Source organism: Onychostoma macrolepis, chromosome 22, assembly GCF_012432095.1.
Source record: "Onychostoma macrolepis isolate SWU-2019 chromosome 22, ASM1243209v1, whole genome shotgun sequence".
In the NCBI taxonomy this organism is placed as follows: domain Eukaryota; kingdom Metazoa; phylum Chordata; class Actinopteri; order Cypriniformes; family Cyprinidae; genus Onychostoma; species Onychostoma macrolepis.
The window spans coordinates 26,829,474-26,846,865 of NC_081176.1; the positions used below are offsets into that span (position 1 = coordinate 26,829,474).

Here is a 17,392-nt window from a genome sequence, read left to right on the forward strand (position 1 = left end):
GAAGTCCTTCTTATAAAATGGTTCAAACCCGTTCTTGAATTGTCCCATGTTGCTCTTATTTTCTCAGGTTTGGGCATGGTGACCCCAATAAACGACATGTTCAGCATGGAGTCCAGTACTATGGTGAAGGGAGAAAAACAGATCCGCTGTAAACTGGCCAGCCTCTACAGACTAGTGGACCTGTTCAGTTGGGCCCACTTCACAAGCTGTTACGTTACAGTAAGGCACAGCTTTATATCATTAATATCGCTGCCACAGATTAAATATTATACTTGTTGTTGGTGTCAATATTGTAGAACAAGGAAGTGAAAGTGAATGATGTACATTGTTTAATCCAGCTTTTCGCAATCCATTCCTGCAGGCGATAAACTATAGTTCCACTAATCAGACACTCCCAGTTTAATACATGGAGAAAGATATCTGCTTTCCCATTCATTATCAAATTAAATTGTTGTTATTAAATTATACACGTCCACTTTTTGTCTTCATAATGCTGTAGTTCCAGCATCTGCACTCATGCTGATTAGCTTAACAGGGTGTGCTAAATAAGGAAATGTCAAATTTTGAGTATCTGGATGCCTGTTGGAATAGATGAAGAAATTCTGAGCTAACTTGATCAGGAGAGGAAAAACAGCTGCTTATTTGTTTTGTTGTTGTTTTTTTAAACTTATAGGTTCGTGTCAGTAAAGAGCAGGATCATATCCTCATCATCCCCAGAGGACTGTCCTTCGCTGAGGCCTCTGCGTCCAATCTGGTAAACAAAATGTCTGTCTTGCATTATCACGGCAGAGCCTGATAGTGGTTCTGGGAACGGCTCGAGCATCACACCACAGGGCTGCCGGGGTCACTTTGAGTGGTGGCTTTAGTTGAACTCACATTCCAGTAAGACTTAAAATAGATTAGATTCAGGCTTGTGCGGTTCTTACCATCATAATTCATTCCTTAGTTACATATTATGTTGATTGAATGATAAATAATTACTTAATATTTCTGTTGTGATAGCTTCAGCTTCTATTTTGTGCTGCTTTGGCTTTTTTTTTGTTCTTTTTTTTTTTGTGGTCTATCAGTCTGTTTAAATTATTAATTAGACAATAATATTGCCTAGAGCTTAATAATGTGTTTTCCTTTGTGTGTTTGGGATTTTTGCAATCTGATATGTGCTGTGCACAGAGGGAATGCATTGGCAGACCTTGACTGAGCTCAGTGCTTGTTGCCAATGTTTGACGAGTGCTTAATCAGCCGGTTATTTCTTTGAAATCTCAGAGTGGGTTTTGGATTTGTACTAGCCTGTGTGTTCATGTCCGTCGGAGGCTTTTAGTGCCTGTAGTTGTTCATGCTTATTATTTTGTAATCGTATTGCGGTGGTTCTTAATCCTGGTCCTGGAAAACCCCGGCAAAAAAGCCCAAGGTATACTTAAGTTTTGACGTGAATGCTTAGCCAATACACCATTTGATAGCACGTGCACACACAGGTATTCGACCCACTAGAGTGCACTAGAAAATATCATCTTTGTCCAGTGTCTGTGCTATATCTCTCCAGAAGTTACGAACGGTTAAAAATATCTTTGTACTCATTTTAACTAGAATTGCGTGTATCTCTTAACCCACACAAGCGCTCATAGTTTATCGTTCAGTCTCTTCTGGCTTTTTTCAAGTGTGAAAAAGCCCTAGATATTGTTGCCACCTTGTGGACCAATTAATTTGTGCAAAAACGCTCAAGGTGTTTGTCTACACTTGTTCACACTGGATCTGGAGTCAAATCAGATTCTGTTAAAGTCAAAGCTTTTAATGTTTATAGCTAACTAGCCTAATAACAACACATTTTTTAAGGTTTTTTTTTTTACTACCGCCATATAACAAAAGTGCACATATCAAGTTTATACAAGCATTTGCGACTGCATTTACGCCCTTGCTAAGAGTTCACTTATGGCTCATATCTGCAAACCACAAGTTAGTTGGTGACGAATAGAACCGAACCAGTTCTTGAGGTTTCGCTTTTGAGCGTTTTTCTCTCCCGCTGGCGTATTAATGAGTTTTGACACGCTGCTCGTGGTGGATGCTGTTTTGACAAATTCCTGCCAATCATGTGATTTAACACTGGAACAGATTTGTGAATCACATTTGTCCTCCTGCCTGCAGCATTTATGACTCCGTAAACAGAATTGAAAGCACCTGAGGCGAGCAGCGGCAGTATCCGCATCTGACTTGCACTCTTGTGCTGGCTAATGCTGTTTTTAATGCAGCGCTATGCTGAATTGTGTTTGGGCTTGAGTTACGACTACTGCCACAAACACATTTTTCACGGTCATGAAAAATACACTCAGTCATTGTGCCATTTCAGGATAAGGGCAGATCAGATTTTTTGGTAATTTATAATAGGTCCATGTTGACCTCTTATGCATGGATCAAAGCCAGTACAGGTTTGTCCAGTTTCTTTTTGTTTGCGTGGACAGTGTGTTTTAGAGTTAGATAAAGACCGAACTCTTTTGCATAGTCAGAACACACAGGATTTTTTGTCTCTGTGTGAATGAGAGCGATAGAGCGAGATCTCAGCGTTGCTGACACAGTCATTCAGAGCTCCAGTTCTCCTCTACTGTGGGCTGGGCCTTGGGGACGGTGCCCGCTGGAACGAGGCCAGCAATCTGGGTCAGAGTTTTATTAACCCTCCACACGATCACTCACGTTCACACTCTCTCTTCTACACTCATTAGTTCACTAAACCCGCTTAACAGAGAACAACATTAAATTAGCACTAGATTTTAGCACTTCTTGAAGAGAAATGTCTGCAAAACGCACTGTCTTGATGCAGGGGTGTTGTGGGTAGTCAAAAGAGCCAAGCTTCTATAGGTGTGTCCTAATTTGGTTACTTGTGCACTCTTCAAAGCCATTTTGTGGTATAAATAGTGTGATAATTCGATATTAGTAATAATTCCAAAAAGAAAACTTCTCTTCACTTCAAATACCTGGATGATACACTTAATGAACTGTATGATCACCATCAGAATGGTGTTGGATGGCAAAATAACCTTATATAATTAATAATTCCTAGACAGTTGAGTATATAGTGCATAAGCTGTGTCCCAAATTATGCACTGTGCATTTATACACCATATACTTATGCAATATGTACTCAGCCATGTAGTGTATGAATTTTATATGCAGTGCTGTGTAGTAAGTTTCATTGATAGGAGATCTGACCAATCATAATGCTTAATCTGTCATATTTGTCCGACAAACAAACCAGGCTTGAGAGTAGATTCGGTGGACTTGAACTTGAAAAATGGCGTGCATTGACGTCTTTTCGCGGTTGAAACAAGATACCTTCTGATGTTCATTCATGTTTATTTTGCACTGTAGCTACTTGCACTACACTACAAAATGGCTTAGAATAGTACATTAATATTCAAATTGGGATGCACCTATGGTATCATTATATAGTATGTCATTTGGGACACAACCTCTGGTCTCTTGAAATCACTAGGGCCTTTCCTTCAATATACAATAAAATAAAAAAAAAACACAATTTGGGGTATCATTAATGTCCATAGCGCACATTGTGCAGGATGAGTTACGCACCAAAGTTTAAAACTACTTAAGAATAAAAGTGTGGACACATTAGCGAAGTTTTGCAGGCTAAAAATGTCCATTATATAATGTCAGTATTGTTTCAATGTATGAAGCACATCTCACACAGACGTCACTTTCAAAACAAGCAGCTTTCTGTTGGTCAACATTGTGAATCCAACCTGAACCTGTTGCGAAAATTGCATGGGGAAGTTCCCAATGCCATGCATTTCTATTGAAACGACTGGATTTTACCCATGAAAACCTGCCCGAAAACAGTAAATGTGGCCGCACCTTAAGAATTGTTCAAATCCCTAACCGCAGGTATGAACCATGTTGATTAGTAGAGTTTTGCTAAAGCAAGCATCACTGTAACTCTTACATAATGTGGCATGAGATTTCATGTCTGTGGAGCAACTGCTGTAAACTGTTCCAACTGTTCATGTAACAGGAAATGTAACTTGTAGTTTTGTGTTTTTCTTTTTTATGCTTTTTATGTGCCCAGTTAAATGTGTTTATTTCAAATCTAGGAATGTGCTTTATTTATAAAGATGATTATAGTCATGCTTTTGCTGGACTGTTTTATAAGAAAGATGACAACAGAAATCAAACCACACTGGTTAAAGCATAAGTTTAGTTTTCCTCAGGGATTTACCCTACTTTTACCATTTATTACATCAGAAACTAAAACCATCTTTAATCAACAACTCTCTCTCCAAATGAGATGCAAGATTTCGCAAGATCTCATGAGAGAACAGCTAGGTCTTGTTTCAGTCCATTAGCATTAGTGTGGTGGCATAATACAGCAGATATGTCCGTAAAGAAGTGGACCAACTTCCTGTGGGGATGTGCTAGTAACCGGTGCAGTAAGAATTGCATGAGAAAGGTGGGGAGTATGTTTTTGTGTCAGAGCAGTCACATGATATTAGTAGCTGTGTATATATATGATCTGTATGAGGTTGGATGTCATTCTAAGCTCATTAACAGCAGCGGGACAGTATGTTTATTTTAAGTTGGTAGTGATATGGGGTGTGGCATCGACAAGCATGTGAAAAGGCATGTTGGGTGGCCTGTTACAGGGCAAGCTTGTGATGCAATTTGATATTCAGTCAGAGCTCTAGAGGAATCAGATGTGCACAAGCACCTTCATTCACTCACACACAACCGATGATTAATGAATAATTAATGCTAATACTAGTTAATACTAAAAGTTTGGATTTTTTTAAGCTTATGAAGTCTCTTATGCTCATCAAGTCTACTTATTTGATCAAAAATACAGTAAAAACTAATATCTCAAAATATTTTTACAATTAAAAAAAAAAAAAAACTGTTTTCTATTTGAATATATTTTAAAATGTAACTTATTCCTGTGATGCAAAACTGAGTTTTCAGTATCATTACTTCAGTCTTCAGTGTCACATGACCCTTCAGAAATCATGCTAATATGATTTGCTGGTGAAGAAACATTTCTGGTTATTATCAATGTTAAAAAAAAGTTCATATTATTCTTTGTGGAAAGTGAGGTAATTTTTTTTTTTTTTTAAGGTTCTTTGATAAATAGAAAGTTTAAAAGAACAGCATTTACTTGAAATTCTCTACAGTCTCTGCTGTCGCTTTTGATCAATTTAAATGCATCATTGCTGGAGAAAATATTAATTTCTTAAATACCAAAATCTTACTGACACCAAACCTTTGAACGTTAGTGTAAATCAGCTTAATCGGGCTGTAAACTTCCTGGAGCATTTCCCCATTGGTCATCATCTGTTGACGATACCAGGAACTGGAGGCTTATTTAAAACATTAACCGAATCATCCACCGGTTCTCAGTTTATCTCAGATGACGGTTCCTTCCTGATTAGGTGCACAGTGTCAGGATTAATAGGAAATGAGAGATGGTGTAGGATGTGGGAATAAAGAGCGATCAGATGCTGTATCTGTGCTAATATGAATTTCTTTAATAAAGCTTGTGTAGCCTCACAGTTTTTTGGGTTTTAGGAGGGTTCAATGTCTTTAGCCTACATTTTTACAGTGTTCAGTGATAAACTACATTGTGTTTCTTTGGTTCTCCAGGTGAAGGTGAATATTCTCGGTGACGTGATCGATCAGGGCTCCACCAACCTGCAGATCGACCCGGCTGGCTTCAGCCCTCACGCTGCCATCTACTCCGTGAGACCCGACGTGCGCTGCGTCATTCACATACGCACACCGGCCGCTGCTGCCGTAAGTATCCGTCCAGTCACACCTGCTTCTGCTCCACATGCGCTATCAACAGTTCCAAAGTAATATGTAGCTGAAATTTGCATTATAGCTGTAAATCACCATGACTTGCATTGATCTCTTCTGCCATGTCAGGTGTCGTCTATGAAGTGCGGCCTTCTGCCCATCTCTCAGGAGGCTCTGATCCTGGGTGACATTGCCTATTACAACTACCAAGGCAGTCTGGACGAGCAAGAGGAGCGCATAGAGCTGCAGAAAGCACTCGGACCATCAACGAAGGTAAACTACCTCCTGTGCTTGTCAATAGCTATGTATCCATCCACCTATTTTTATGCACATTTTGGGATATCTCATAAAAAAATACATTGGATGGAAACACCAAGATGAGCATAAATTCTAAAAATGCGCAAAACAAAACACATGCGTTCAACTAAGGGTGTGTTCCAGTGGCGGCTGCTGGTCTTTTAAAGAGGGGAAGCTCATTTTCGGCCTACATCATAAAAATTGTCCATTTATTTATATGTAAATCCTGCCCTACGTTCCTTTTCAAGAAAATGCTCCGTGACCCTTTCGTACCAACTAGACGTCTTTTCCAGTGACGCTAGCCTAGCCTACTGTATGAATGAATGAATGAATGAACAAACAATCTAAAAAAAAAGATATTAAACTCGACGGAGGAAATGTGGGAATTAGGTTAAACTGAAACAAGGAATGTGGTGTATAATAGGGTTGTCATGATACCATAAAAATGTCTTACGATACTATACCAGCTTAATTTATAATTCAATTCTACAAAATGAATCAAAATTTAATAAATAAATAGATGTAAGTGAAAACAGACAATATTATTCTCTGAATACTTAATTAATGTGAATGAATGACTAGCTATTGTTATCCATGAAAGGATCTAAAAAAACTCATCTTAGCACTGCACAGAAGCTGCATGATTTAGATGTGGCATTTATTCATTTAGACTGTATTTATAATTGCATAATGTTATGAGATTAATGTTTTAAATACTAAATTCTGAATATAGAAATATGTTGAAAAATAATGTAATATGCCTACTTTTAGACGGGAAACTTAAAAACGGCCAGCAGGTGGCAGAAGTTCGTGATTGAATCACTGAGTCATTCAAATGATTCTTTGAAAACGGCTGAATCCTTCAGGAGCGAATCAAATGACTGTTTTTATGAATGTCTTAGTGAATCAAAAAGTGTCAGGAGCATTTTTTGCTCGCATATCTTGAAATTTCCGAGTTAGCAGCATGTATATTAAAACAGAACATTATAAATGAATAAAAAAATATATATAATGATTGATAAGAACCAAGTGCAAAGCCACGATGGGACTGAGCTCGAATAGCTTCAGCATCAGCGACTTTTTATAGAACAAAATCGCTGTCAATCAAAAGGAGATACAGACCGTCCAATCATCACGCAGAAGCCCAGAGTCCAGGCCAGCCCACTCCTCCATTCACCCCCAGAGACGCTGAGCATCCGGGGGCGGGACATAATCGCAGCATTTATCCAATGACCGTCTAGTTTGGAAGCACTGAAAAAAACTGTTCAAAGCAGCCCCATTGAAGTCAATGGACGCTAGGCTTCAACAGAGAAATACACTGAAGCTACGGGAATACATGAGAAGGAAATCGAGTCCGACCTGCTATATGTAGCTGATTCTGAACGAGCTCGTCTTCGAGATGAACGTGTTCTAACGCATTTTTAGTCAATAAAATGTTAACACAATAGTATATATTTGACCATTAATTTTTTGACATTATAGGGGAAGCCGAGCTTCCCTTGCAGTCTTAAATAAATCCCCACTGATGTGTTCATACTTGTCATGTTTGGTTAAATTAAAACGAACTCTGGTGCGATTTGCTCTGTTAGTGCGGTTCGTTTGAACCCTGGTGCGGATCAAACAAGCGGACCGAGACCGCTAAAAAGATGGGTCTCGGTCCGCTTCCAAACGAACTCTCGTGCGGTTCGAATTAAATATGAATGCAACATGGACCAAATACTTCTAAACAAACCAAAAACAGGAAGTAATGACAAGATGCGACATGATTTCATAAAGGGAACAAGCGGTGTATCCAAAACAAAAATGAGCAGAGGGCAAACGAGGAGGTAAACGGCCTTTTATGAGCACTTTGTGAGTTCGCAGGTGGTAAACATAAAATCATATACAAGCAGAAATGAGCGCAATTAGTCTAGCAGACAGCATTAGGTGTATTCAACTTAAAACTGTCATTTACCCACAGCACTGCTTTAAGTCAAACGCACCTTTTCCTTTTGTTTCGGGTGTTCGGCAAATTCCGTCACGAAATATACGTCATTCCAATGCTATCTCGACCATTGGCTTATTCGTACGAATTCATACGACCTCACTTGTATGATTTTGTATGATTTGTCTAAACCCAGTGACGGGTCGGTTTAGGGGCGGGATTAGGTGTAGGTCATTTTGCAAAAATCATATTAATTTATACAAGTGAGGTCTTATGAATTCATACGAATTAGCCACCTCGTAAAATATGTAGGAATTGCCGTGAGATCGAGCTAGTCATTCAACCCGACCAATCAGGTTGTGAATGTATCACTACGCCTTTTAATTTGGGTATCTTTAGGTTCGCTGTCAAAAATGCCAGTGTGAATGCTAAGTGGACCTGGACCAAATGTATAATTTTCCTTCTTGGTCCGGACCAGATGAACCAAACGAATCGAACTACAAGTGTGAACTCACCCCGAGTTGGATAAATTTCTTATCTGGTAAGAAAACGTGCATAAACTACTATGGAAACACTTACCAAATAAATTCCTTAATTGTGCATCAAATAAGACATGTGACTTTGCGATGGGACAGCATAAAACTGGACCAGCCGATGGACTCATTGCACAGCATCTGAAATGCTAGTTTTATCATTCTAAAATACTTGAGCAAAGTCTCGTCAAAGTGCTTCGTTATAATTAACTCCCAGAACTGCGTTCCCAAACAGCAGGCTCCGAAAATGAGATAACATGACCGCGTTTCGCCTGCGCGCTCTGAAGTTCGTAATTTATTGTATACAAAAATTCTTATATACAGTGCCTTCTCCTACTACGCCAAATGTAATTTTTCTTCATAATATTTAGCGCAACTTAATCAGTGACGATTTTGTTCTCTTCAACTCACTGGATGGAAATGGTGCTTTATTCGCAAATTTTTATGCGATATTCCAATTTTGCCTTTAATTCGTGACTTTGGATGGAAACATAGCTAATGTCATTGAGAAAGAAAGTGAAAAATGCAGTTTGTAAATGTGTAAGATAATTACGTATGTGTTGTGTGTGTTGTGTGTGTGTTGCAGGTGTTGGTTTTAAGGAATCATGGGGTTGTAGCTCTCGGGGAGACCATTGAAGAGGCCTTTCACTACATTTACAACGCTCAGTTTGCCTGCGAAATACAGGTGAAACTTTCTTAATTCTCCTAGACTTTTAGTTTATTTCATTTTTGTGATGCTTTTTAAACACAAAGGTACACATGGCCAAAAAAAATTCTGGTGCTGTTTGGGTAATTCTGATGGCCATACATCACTATACCAAGTTGTGTATACAAAGTATCTTATAGGCCATACTAGACTGACTCGCAGGCATTTATTGAAGGGCAAAGAGCAACCAACATGTTAGTATTGTAGCACTAACTTGTCTGTAGAACATGTTTTTGATCTGCCCAAGTTTTAATGTGATGAGACAATGATTACAAATGAAGCTCAAACTTCGAAGGGCTTATTTTGTAAGATGGACCCAGAAAAACTTGTTTCCTCCAAATTCCATTTAATTTTTTATAAGAGGGTTTTTTTTCCCCCCTTGTTTTAAATTTTCTGTTTTACTCATTTAAATTTTTCTGGGCACTGTTTTAATGGTTAATTTCAATTTTAGTAATCAAAAAGCATGTCTTATTAATTGAAATGATGAAACTTATGCAGTTCAAGGGTTAAATTTAACATTAAATTTTATGCAATTTTTATGGAATTTATTTATTTTTTGTTGTTGTTTTTATTTTTATTATGGGTCAAATTCCATTTTATTTTTCTCCCAAATGCTGTTTTTTTTTTTTCTCTGTGTTCCATATCGATGGTTTAAATAATCAGTCTGTTTTTGTTTGTTTGTTTTACAATATTAAGTCCCTATGAATTTTTTGTTTTTTCAGAAATTCTATGTTGTGTATTTAATTTTTCTGGTAGTTTAATTAAATGTAAATTAAACAACCCTTTTAATTTTAAGGCAAATTGCTGTGCAAACAGGTTTACTTTTAAAATTAAATCATGGAAAATTTGTGTAAATATTCCTTAAAAAATGCCATTTTAATAATTAGTAGTAGTAGTAGTACACTGAGACATGCATCGTACTGTATCAGCATATTCTACAGTCTTTTTTCTAAGTTGAATTTCAATAAAAATGTTCGTATTTATTTTGTAATAAGTTTGTATTGGTTACTAAATGTTGAATCTGTATGTGTCTGTAAGCTGATGCGGCAGTAAATTTCAATAAAATATCTGCACATTTCTCTGTAGGTGAATGCGTTCTCGTGCGCTGGAGGAGTGGAGAACCTGATCGTCTTGGATCTGGAGAAGTACAAATCTCGGACACAGGGGGTGGCAGAAGCCGGGGTCAACATGGGCTCTCAGCACAAGTGGAGGCTGGGAGAGCTGGAGTTCGAGTCGCTCATGAGAATGCTGGACAACCTGGTAAGTGCTTGTGTGATTCAGATACAGCGGACGAGTGGATATGAACTCCGCTTTAGACCAAGCCGTCGAGCCCAAAAGAGCCCAAACCAAAGCGTCTGCTAAATGACTACTTACTACCAGTCCAGCTGTGTTTGAGAGGAATAATCACAGCGGAGAGACTGGAAAATCACTTATTTCTTCGTCTTTTAGTCTTTTTCTTTTTCCGCCCTCCTTCCTCTCCTATTAGGCAGACGAACGGAGATGGGCGTAAAGAGAGAGAGCTAAAACTCCTCTCTATTCTTGCTGTCCGTCTCTTTCTCCAGCTGTGCAGACTTGCTGTTTTCTCTCTCTCTCTGTCCGTGTGAGATAGGGAAGCACGCAAGCATGTGGAAAGTCTGTTTTCTCGGCCGCGGCAGAAGAATGGAGTGATGTGGAAGATGATAATGATATGGTGTGTCACTCAGTAAGCCATCGATACGGTTTTCCTGCTTCTGCTGGAGAGTTTCAGTGTTTGGTTACATAATGTGCTTGAAACGCAGATGGACTTTTAAAAAAGCGCCTTTTGTAGTTGGTAATTTCTTTCTGCAAAGTCAGTTTCCAAGCAGCGGCTGATTATATAAACCAATTCAGTTGAATTATTCATTAATCTCATTCATAAAAGGCATTTAAATGATTTAAGAATAGATCTCGTCCTTATAGTTACTAGAATTTAACTAGTTTTTCATTTTTACTTTGTGCTATTAAATTGTTTGTATGTGTGTGTGTGTATATACGTGTGTGTGTGTGTATGTATGTATATATGTATGTATATATGTGTGTGTATATATATATATATATATATAAATATAAATAAATTGAAGCAGTTAAATGATTTAGGAATAAGTTTTGTTTTTATGGTTACTAATTTGACTTAATTTTTTATATGATTAAATATTTAAATAATACTATTAAATTTATTATTGTGTATGTATTAATATATACATTATAAATCATTATATAGTTATATGTAGATTATTTATAATGTATATATTAATGCATACACAATATTAAATTTAATAGTATTATTATTTAAATATTTAATGCTACAAATGTCAAATTCTAGTAAGTTAAATTCTTGTAACTACACTTTTATGAAAGAGCTTAAAATGAACATTTCATAAAAGTGTAGGTACTAAATATTTTGTGTGTCTATCTATCTATCTATCTATCTATATATATATATATATGTATATGTATATGTGAACAGCATAATTAATTTTTATTCATTAAAATGTATTAATTTATACAAAATTGTTTTATTTATTATATATTTAAGCTCATTAATAAAAGGCCTTTGAGTAATTGATCTCCAAAAGCAATGAAATATACAAATAGGTCTCATCTTTATGGTTTCTAGAATTTGATTAGTTTGTTTTTATTATTTATATTTATATTTGCATCTTTGTGCTTTTTATTTATTTATAGTTTGGTGCATATTTGTAGTTCTTGTTCATAGTATTTATGGATTGTGTTCTTTTGCAAACTTGTTTTTCTATTTCCACTATAAAATTGTTTTGCATACTTTCTATTTTTGATGTATATTCTAAAGATTTCTGTTTTTCTTTCAGGGTTACAGGACAGGCTACACGTACCGGCACCCCATCGTGCGGGAGAAGCTGCGGCACAAGAGCGAAGTGGAGATTCCTGCGACAGTGACGGCGTTCATGTTCGACGACGACGATACTCCACGCTTCCCTCTGAAGTTACTGCAGCAGCGACAGCAGAGAGAGAAAACACGCTGGCTCAATTCACCCAACTGCTACATGAAGGTGAACGTGTCGGACGGGGTGAGCGAGGAGAATGGCCGCACCAGGACCACGGTGAGGCTCAGTTCATCTCTGTTATGGTCATCTGAGATTTGTGCAGTCCAGTTTTTAAAAGCCTTTTGAATGAAAAAGAAGAGGATTGCTGTTAAAGTAGTAAATCTTTCTTATCAGAAAGGATTTTGTGGATGAGCAAGTATGTGGTTATTTCCTGAGCATACCTGAAAGCAGATGAAATGAACTCATATTTCTGTCATCACGGAAACTTTTGAAGCCTCATATAAGTTCTGTCAGTTGACTGGAGGCCACCACTGCCTTCGAGCCTGATGCCAAACATAGTTCCCTCCTGACCTCTAGTGGTGCAGGCTTTAGTATTAGAGCTTTAGCTGCATTTTTAGGGCCCTATGAAATTATTCTGAATTCCATGTTTTTCAGTTTTAATTATTCTGGATTCCATTTTAATGGTTAAAGTAAATGTTGTTGATTTTAAAAAGGCATGTCTAATTAATAGAAATCAAGAAACCTATCCAATTTAACTGGTCCGTTTTAATTTGTTTTTGTTTTTTTTGTTTTTTTAATGGTTTAATTAAATGTAATTAATAAAAAGCATGTCTAGATAATTGAAATCATGAAACATATACAATTTAACACTAATTTATTAAAAGTTGAACAAATATTACATCTTTGGAGCCATATGAATTCAGTTTTATTTATTTCATTTTAATGGTTTAATTAAATTCGAATAAAAACGTGTTTATGCATTGCATTCATAAAACTTTAAAAATGAAATCATTTATTAAACCTTTTACAATTGAGTACGAAGAAATGCTGCTTTTGTTAGAAATATTTGATGTCCATTTTAATTTTCTGAATTTGATGTAATACAAATTAAAGGCATAAGACGTTAACAATTTAATTAATCTATAGTTAATCTTAAAATGTAAACAAATTGAAATTTTAAGTTCTTTTTGGCAAATTGCTGCACTGCAGAGGTTCTCTGTTCAAATTAAACCAGGAAACATGGTTTACAACAATTGTGACTTATAAAATAATTGATTATTGTTTATTTTGAGAAGTACAATCTACAGTACAGCAGTAATATATTGAGGGTTGACATGTTGTGAACTTTCTGTTTAAATATGATGATAGTTTTTATCAACCAAAATGGTGAAATGTTGGTGAATCTGACTCTCAGAGCAGCTCTGATTAAGTGGTTAACTTTAACTGATTAAAGATTTGGACATTTGAATGAAATGTTGTTTGGTCAATTTTAAAGGAGGATTAGATCGTGCAGTAAAGTGTAAAACAATCATCAGGCCGTTGGCTCCCTCTGCAGGCATTTGTTATAATGTGTAATGTTTTTCATGGTAGAAATTTGTGGTTTGCATGAATGAGTTCAACATTTTGTGGCAACTCTTTCAAAACAGCAGTCCCTAGACTTTTACAACGACTCTGAATGCTCTCAAATGCTTCAGAATCTCAGCCTGTTTTTATTTTCCTGAATTTTGTACTAAATCTCTTTCTCTTACTCCTCCTCTGCAGTGGATGAAGTCCGATGACGGTGGAAACCCCAGCGGGACTCCGATCCGCATTGAAGATCCCAACCAGTTTGTTCCTATGAACACAAACCCCAGTGATGTTCTGGAGAAGAGAAATAAAGTGAGTTATGAGTGCGATCAGACTGTTTAAAACTCGCTCAAGGATCCTTTTCACATTTCCGGGGCTCTCAGAAGTGCAAGTCATCATAGTTGGGTAAACTTCTGTGGGAGATCAAAAATAGTATTTCTGTGATTTTTCCAAATAAAGAAAAAATATAGTGAGATTATTATTACTTATTCATGCCATTTCAAAACATCAGTTTCTTTCTTCTGTTGAACACAATAGATATTTGGAAGAATGTTAATAACCAAACAGCTACTGGTAGCCATTGACTCCCATCATGTATTTTTTCTATACTATGGAAGTCAATGGCTGCCGTCAACTGTTTGGTTGCTGACATTCTTCAAAATATCTTTTTTTATGTTCACCAAATGAAAGAAACTCATACAGGTTTATAAAAACTTGAGGTTAATGAGTTAATGACCGAAATTTCATTTTTTATGTGAGCCATCCCTTTAATGCCAACAATGTGTTATGAATGAACATTACTTTTAAAAAAAATGAAACTGTAAAAACTTTGCTAGGTTTACAACTATGGAAACACATGATCGCAGTCTGTTAAGAGTCAGGACTCTTAAGGCCCAAGCACGATAACTATAAAGATACAGTTCTAAAAATCATTCTCAATATTAAATAATAAATGAGTCCACACCACAGCTATAATGATAAAGGCACAGAAAAACGATATCGTTGGAATCACTTTCAGATCGTTTTTTGATGAAAGATAAAAACATTGACAGCCAATCAGAATCCATCCTGCTATGACGAGCTGGAGAATTTAAAGCGGCAGACGAGCGTGTGATTAGAATAAACAAACGATATCGTTTGCTGGTGTAGATGCTAATATAGTTATCTTTATGGTTATCGTTCTTGGTGTGAACGGGGCTTTATCCACCATTTCATCGATGTCACTGAGTCTTAAAGAGCTTTCTTGTGATCGTTTCAGATTCGCGAACAGAACCGGTTTGACATGATGACAGCAGGACCGCAGTCACAGCGGCTGGCAGGGATTGTGGTGGAAAGACCGCCGGTGAGTGTCAGAGCGAAAATACAATAAACACAGACATCCCTGTCACTAGGTGGCGCCAGATCCTCTCAGAGACAGGTGAACGTTGGTGAAATGAGCATCAGTTTGTAAGGAAGGCCTCAAGTTTCAAAGCAGGCTCTTATGAAGCTCTGTTTTTCTTTTTAAGGGACAGTCGCCAGTCCAGGTAAAATCCCAGGGAGTTTTGTTTGTCACTGTGTCATGGTTTTCATTTTTGAGAAATCTGCATGACTCCTTGTTACATTGAAATCTTATAGTTTTGGATGTGCGGTGTTCTCACTTCGTATTTTGTGTTGTAATATTAGAGGATTTGTGACTTGTCTTGCTTTCGAATGCACAGTGATCAACACATCTGATGGTCTGTGTGTTTGAGTGCTTTTTGTCATGGTGACTCATTTCATAACCGAGGTGCGCTTCGAGGGTCTTACTTTGTGTTTTCTGCTCTGCCCCCACGCACACGTGCAGCCGTACGCGGGCGATGACGAGGAGCAGACGGGACCGCTTCCTCCAAACCCCTTCAGCGAGCTGAGCGGGAAAGTGCTGGAGGACTACCAGAAACGAGTAGATGGTAAAACACGCTCACGAGTCTCTCACACCTCCTCTTTACACTACCTTTCAATGGTTTTGGGCTTGTAAGAGATATAGAAGTAAATTATCTCTCATCTTATTCTGTAAAGACACATTAAATTGACCAAAAGTGACAGTAAAGACATTTATAAAGGTTTCCATCTCAAATAAATGCTGTTCTTTGAACTTTCTATTCATTAAAGAATCCTGAAAAAAATGTATCATGGTTTTCACAAAAATATTAATGATAATTAATAAAAATAAATGTTTCTTGAGCAGCAAATTAGCATATTAGAATGATTTCTGAAGGATCATGTGACACTGAAGACTGGAGTAATGGATACATTTTATGTATCCATTTAATTATTTCTTTCTTTATTTTATTTTTTTCTTCTTTTTCTTTTCCTCTGTAAACATTCTGCTGTGACCTTCTACAAATAGGCTGTTCTACATATTTATTTGTAAATGCATAATGGAGATATACACGTTTTGTATTTATGGGATCATAAAGTATGTTTTATGTACTGCTTTAAAAACTAATTTAAAAAAGTTTCAAAGAACAGCATTTATTTAAAATAGAAATAAGACTGGAGTAATAATGCTGAAAATTCAGCTTTGATCACAGGAATAAATTATATTTGAAAATATATTTACATAGAAAACAGCTCTTTTGAGTAGTAATATTTCACAATGTTACTATTTTTACTGTATTTTTGACCAAATAAATCCAGCCCTTGTGAGAGACGTCAAAAAAATTAACTCCTAGGGATGCAACAATTCACTCGTGATGTAATGCGATTCATGATACTGATTTCGCGATAATATTTTCTTACGATTTTTATTAGCGAAATGAGATTGAAGTCAAATTATAAATAAGGTGTCCTTTTGTTACTTCTCAGACAAAATGCGGCACATTTCTTTGTGAAATTGAAATGTCAAATAAAACATTTTAAGCAAATCCCAAATCAAATAAATAAATAACACAAATTAAAAAAAAAAAAATCTCTTCAAATAAACTAAGGCTACTGCATTTTAACCACAATCCAAACAGAGATACATGCAACAAGAGCAGTGTTTGATTTAAATAAGATTGTATAACTTAGAAATCTGAAGCCAAAACAGAATGGCCCTACATTAGCTTTGTGAAACACTACGACATAAAATGTTCGCACTAAACAAAAACAGCAGACGGGCTGAATGAGACACGCATTCACTCTCTGCTTATGAACAGCAGCGATACAAAGCAAGTGGTGCATTGTTACATCCCTACTAACCCCAAACCTTTAAACAGTGTTTTACCTTTCAAACTGGTGTAAACTAATAAATAAAGACCACTGTGATGCATGATACCTCCTTCCTTTTAAGAACACCTCGTTTCCTGTTCCCTACATCACATATATGTATGACCCAGTCAATGCTAATGGTGTAACTCGGCCCCTCGTAGCTCAAAATCAATACAGTGCATCTTGCACAGAACTGACTTGAATGCATACAGCCAAGAATGTCTGTCCAGCGAGCTGTGAGAGAGCCCTCGCATGTTAACCTGTCTTACTTCTCTAACTGTCTGTCTATCTGTTCACTAACCAACTGACTCCTGCAGATGAAGAGCAGCTCACGTCAGACGACGCTTCCACACTCTCTCAGTCAGTGTCTCCGCAAAACACTCCCGCTAAAGAAGGTATAGCACACTGAAAGAGCCGGCTGTCTCACTCAGCTGTGACCTGTGACCTGTGTGTGTGTGTGTGTGTGTGTGTGTGTGTGTGTGTGTGAGAGATGCAGCTCCAAACTGCAGTATGATAACATCATGTCAATATTAGCTGCAAATGTTTACCA

At 37.0% G+C, this 17,392-nt stretch overlaps 1 protein-coding gene across 7 annotated transcripts in view; it reads left to right on the plus strand.

The window, feature by feature from the left end:
* Positions 1-17,392, plus strand: part of add3a (adducin 3 (gamma) a) — a 106,178-nt gene that overhangs the window by 80,126 nt on the left and 8,660 nt on the right. For 4 of the 7 annotated variants that reach the window (XM_058759659.1, XM_058759661.1, XM_058759660.1 and 1 more), the window contains 12 exons: positions 68-219; positions 674-754; positions 5,635-5,784; positions 5,917-6,060; positions 9,128-9,226; positions 10,334-10,507; positions 12,094-12,345; positions 13,831-13,947; positions 14,894-14,977; positions 15,141-15,158; positions 15,458-15,560; positions 17,160-17,237. In XM_058759659.1, the coding sequence (XP_058615642.1) occupies positions 68-219; positions 674-754; positions 5,635-5,784; positions 5,917-6,060; positions 9,128-9,226; positions 10,334-10,507; positions 12,094-12,345; positions 13,831-13,947; positions 14,894-14,977; positions 15,141-15,158; positions 15,458-15,560; positions 17,160-17,237 (1,452 nt within the window). The remainder of the gene's footprint in view (positions 1-67; positions 220-673; positions 755-5,634; positions 5,785-5,916; positions 6,061-9,127; positions 9,227-10,333; positions 10,508-12,093; positions 12,346-13,830; positions 13,948-14,893; positions 14,978-15,140; positions 15,159-15,457; positions 15,561-17,159; positions 17,238-17,392) is intronic. The other 3 variants (XM_058759663.1, XM_058759662.1, XM_058759665.1) reach the window with 3 other exon arrangements.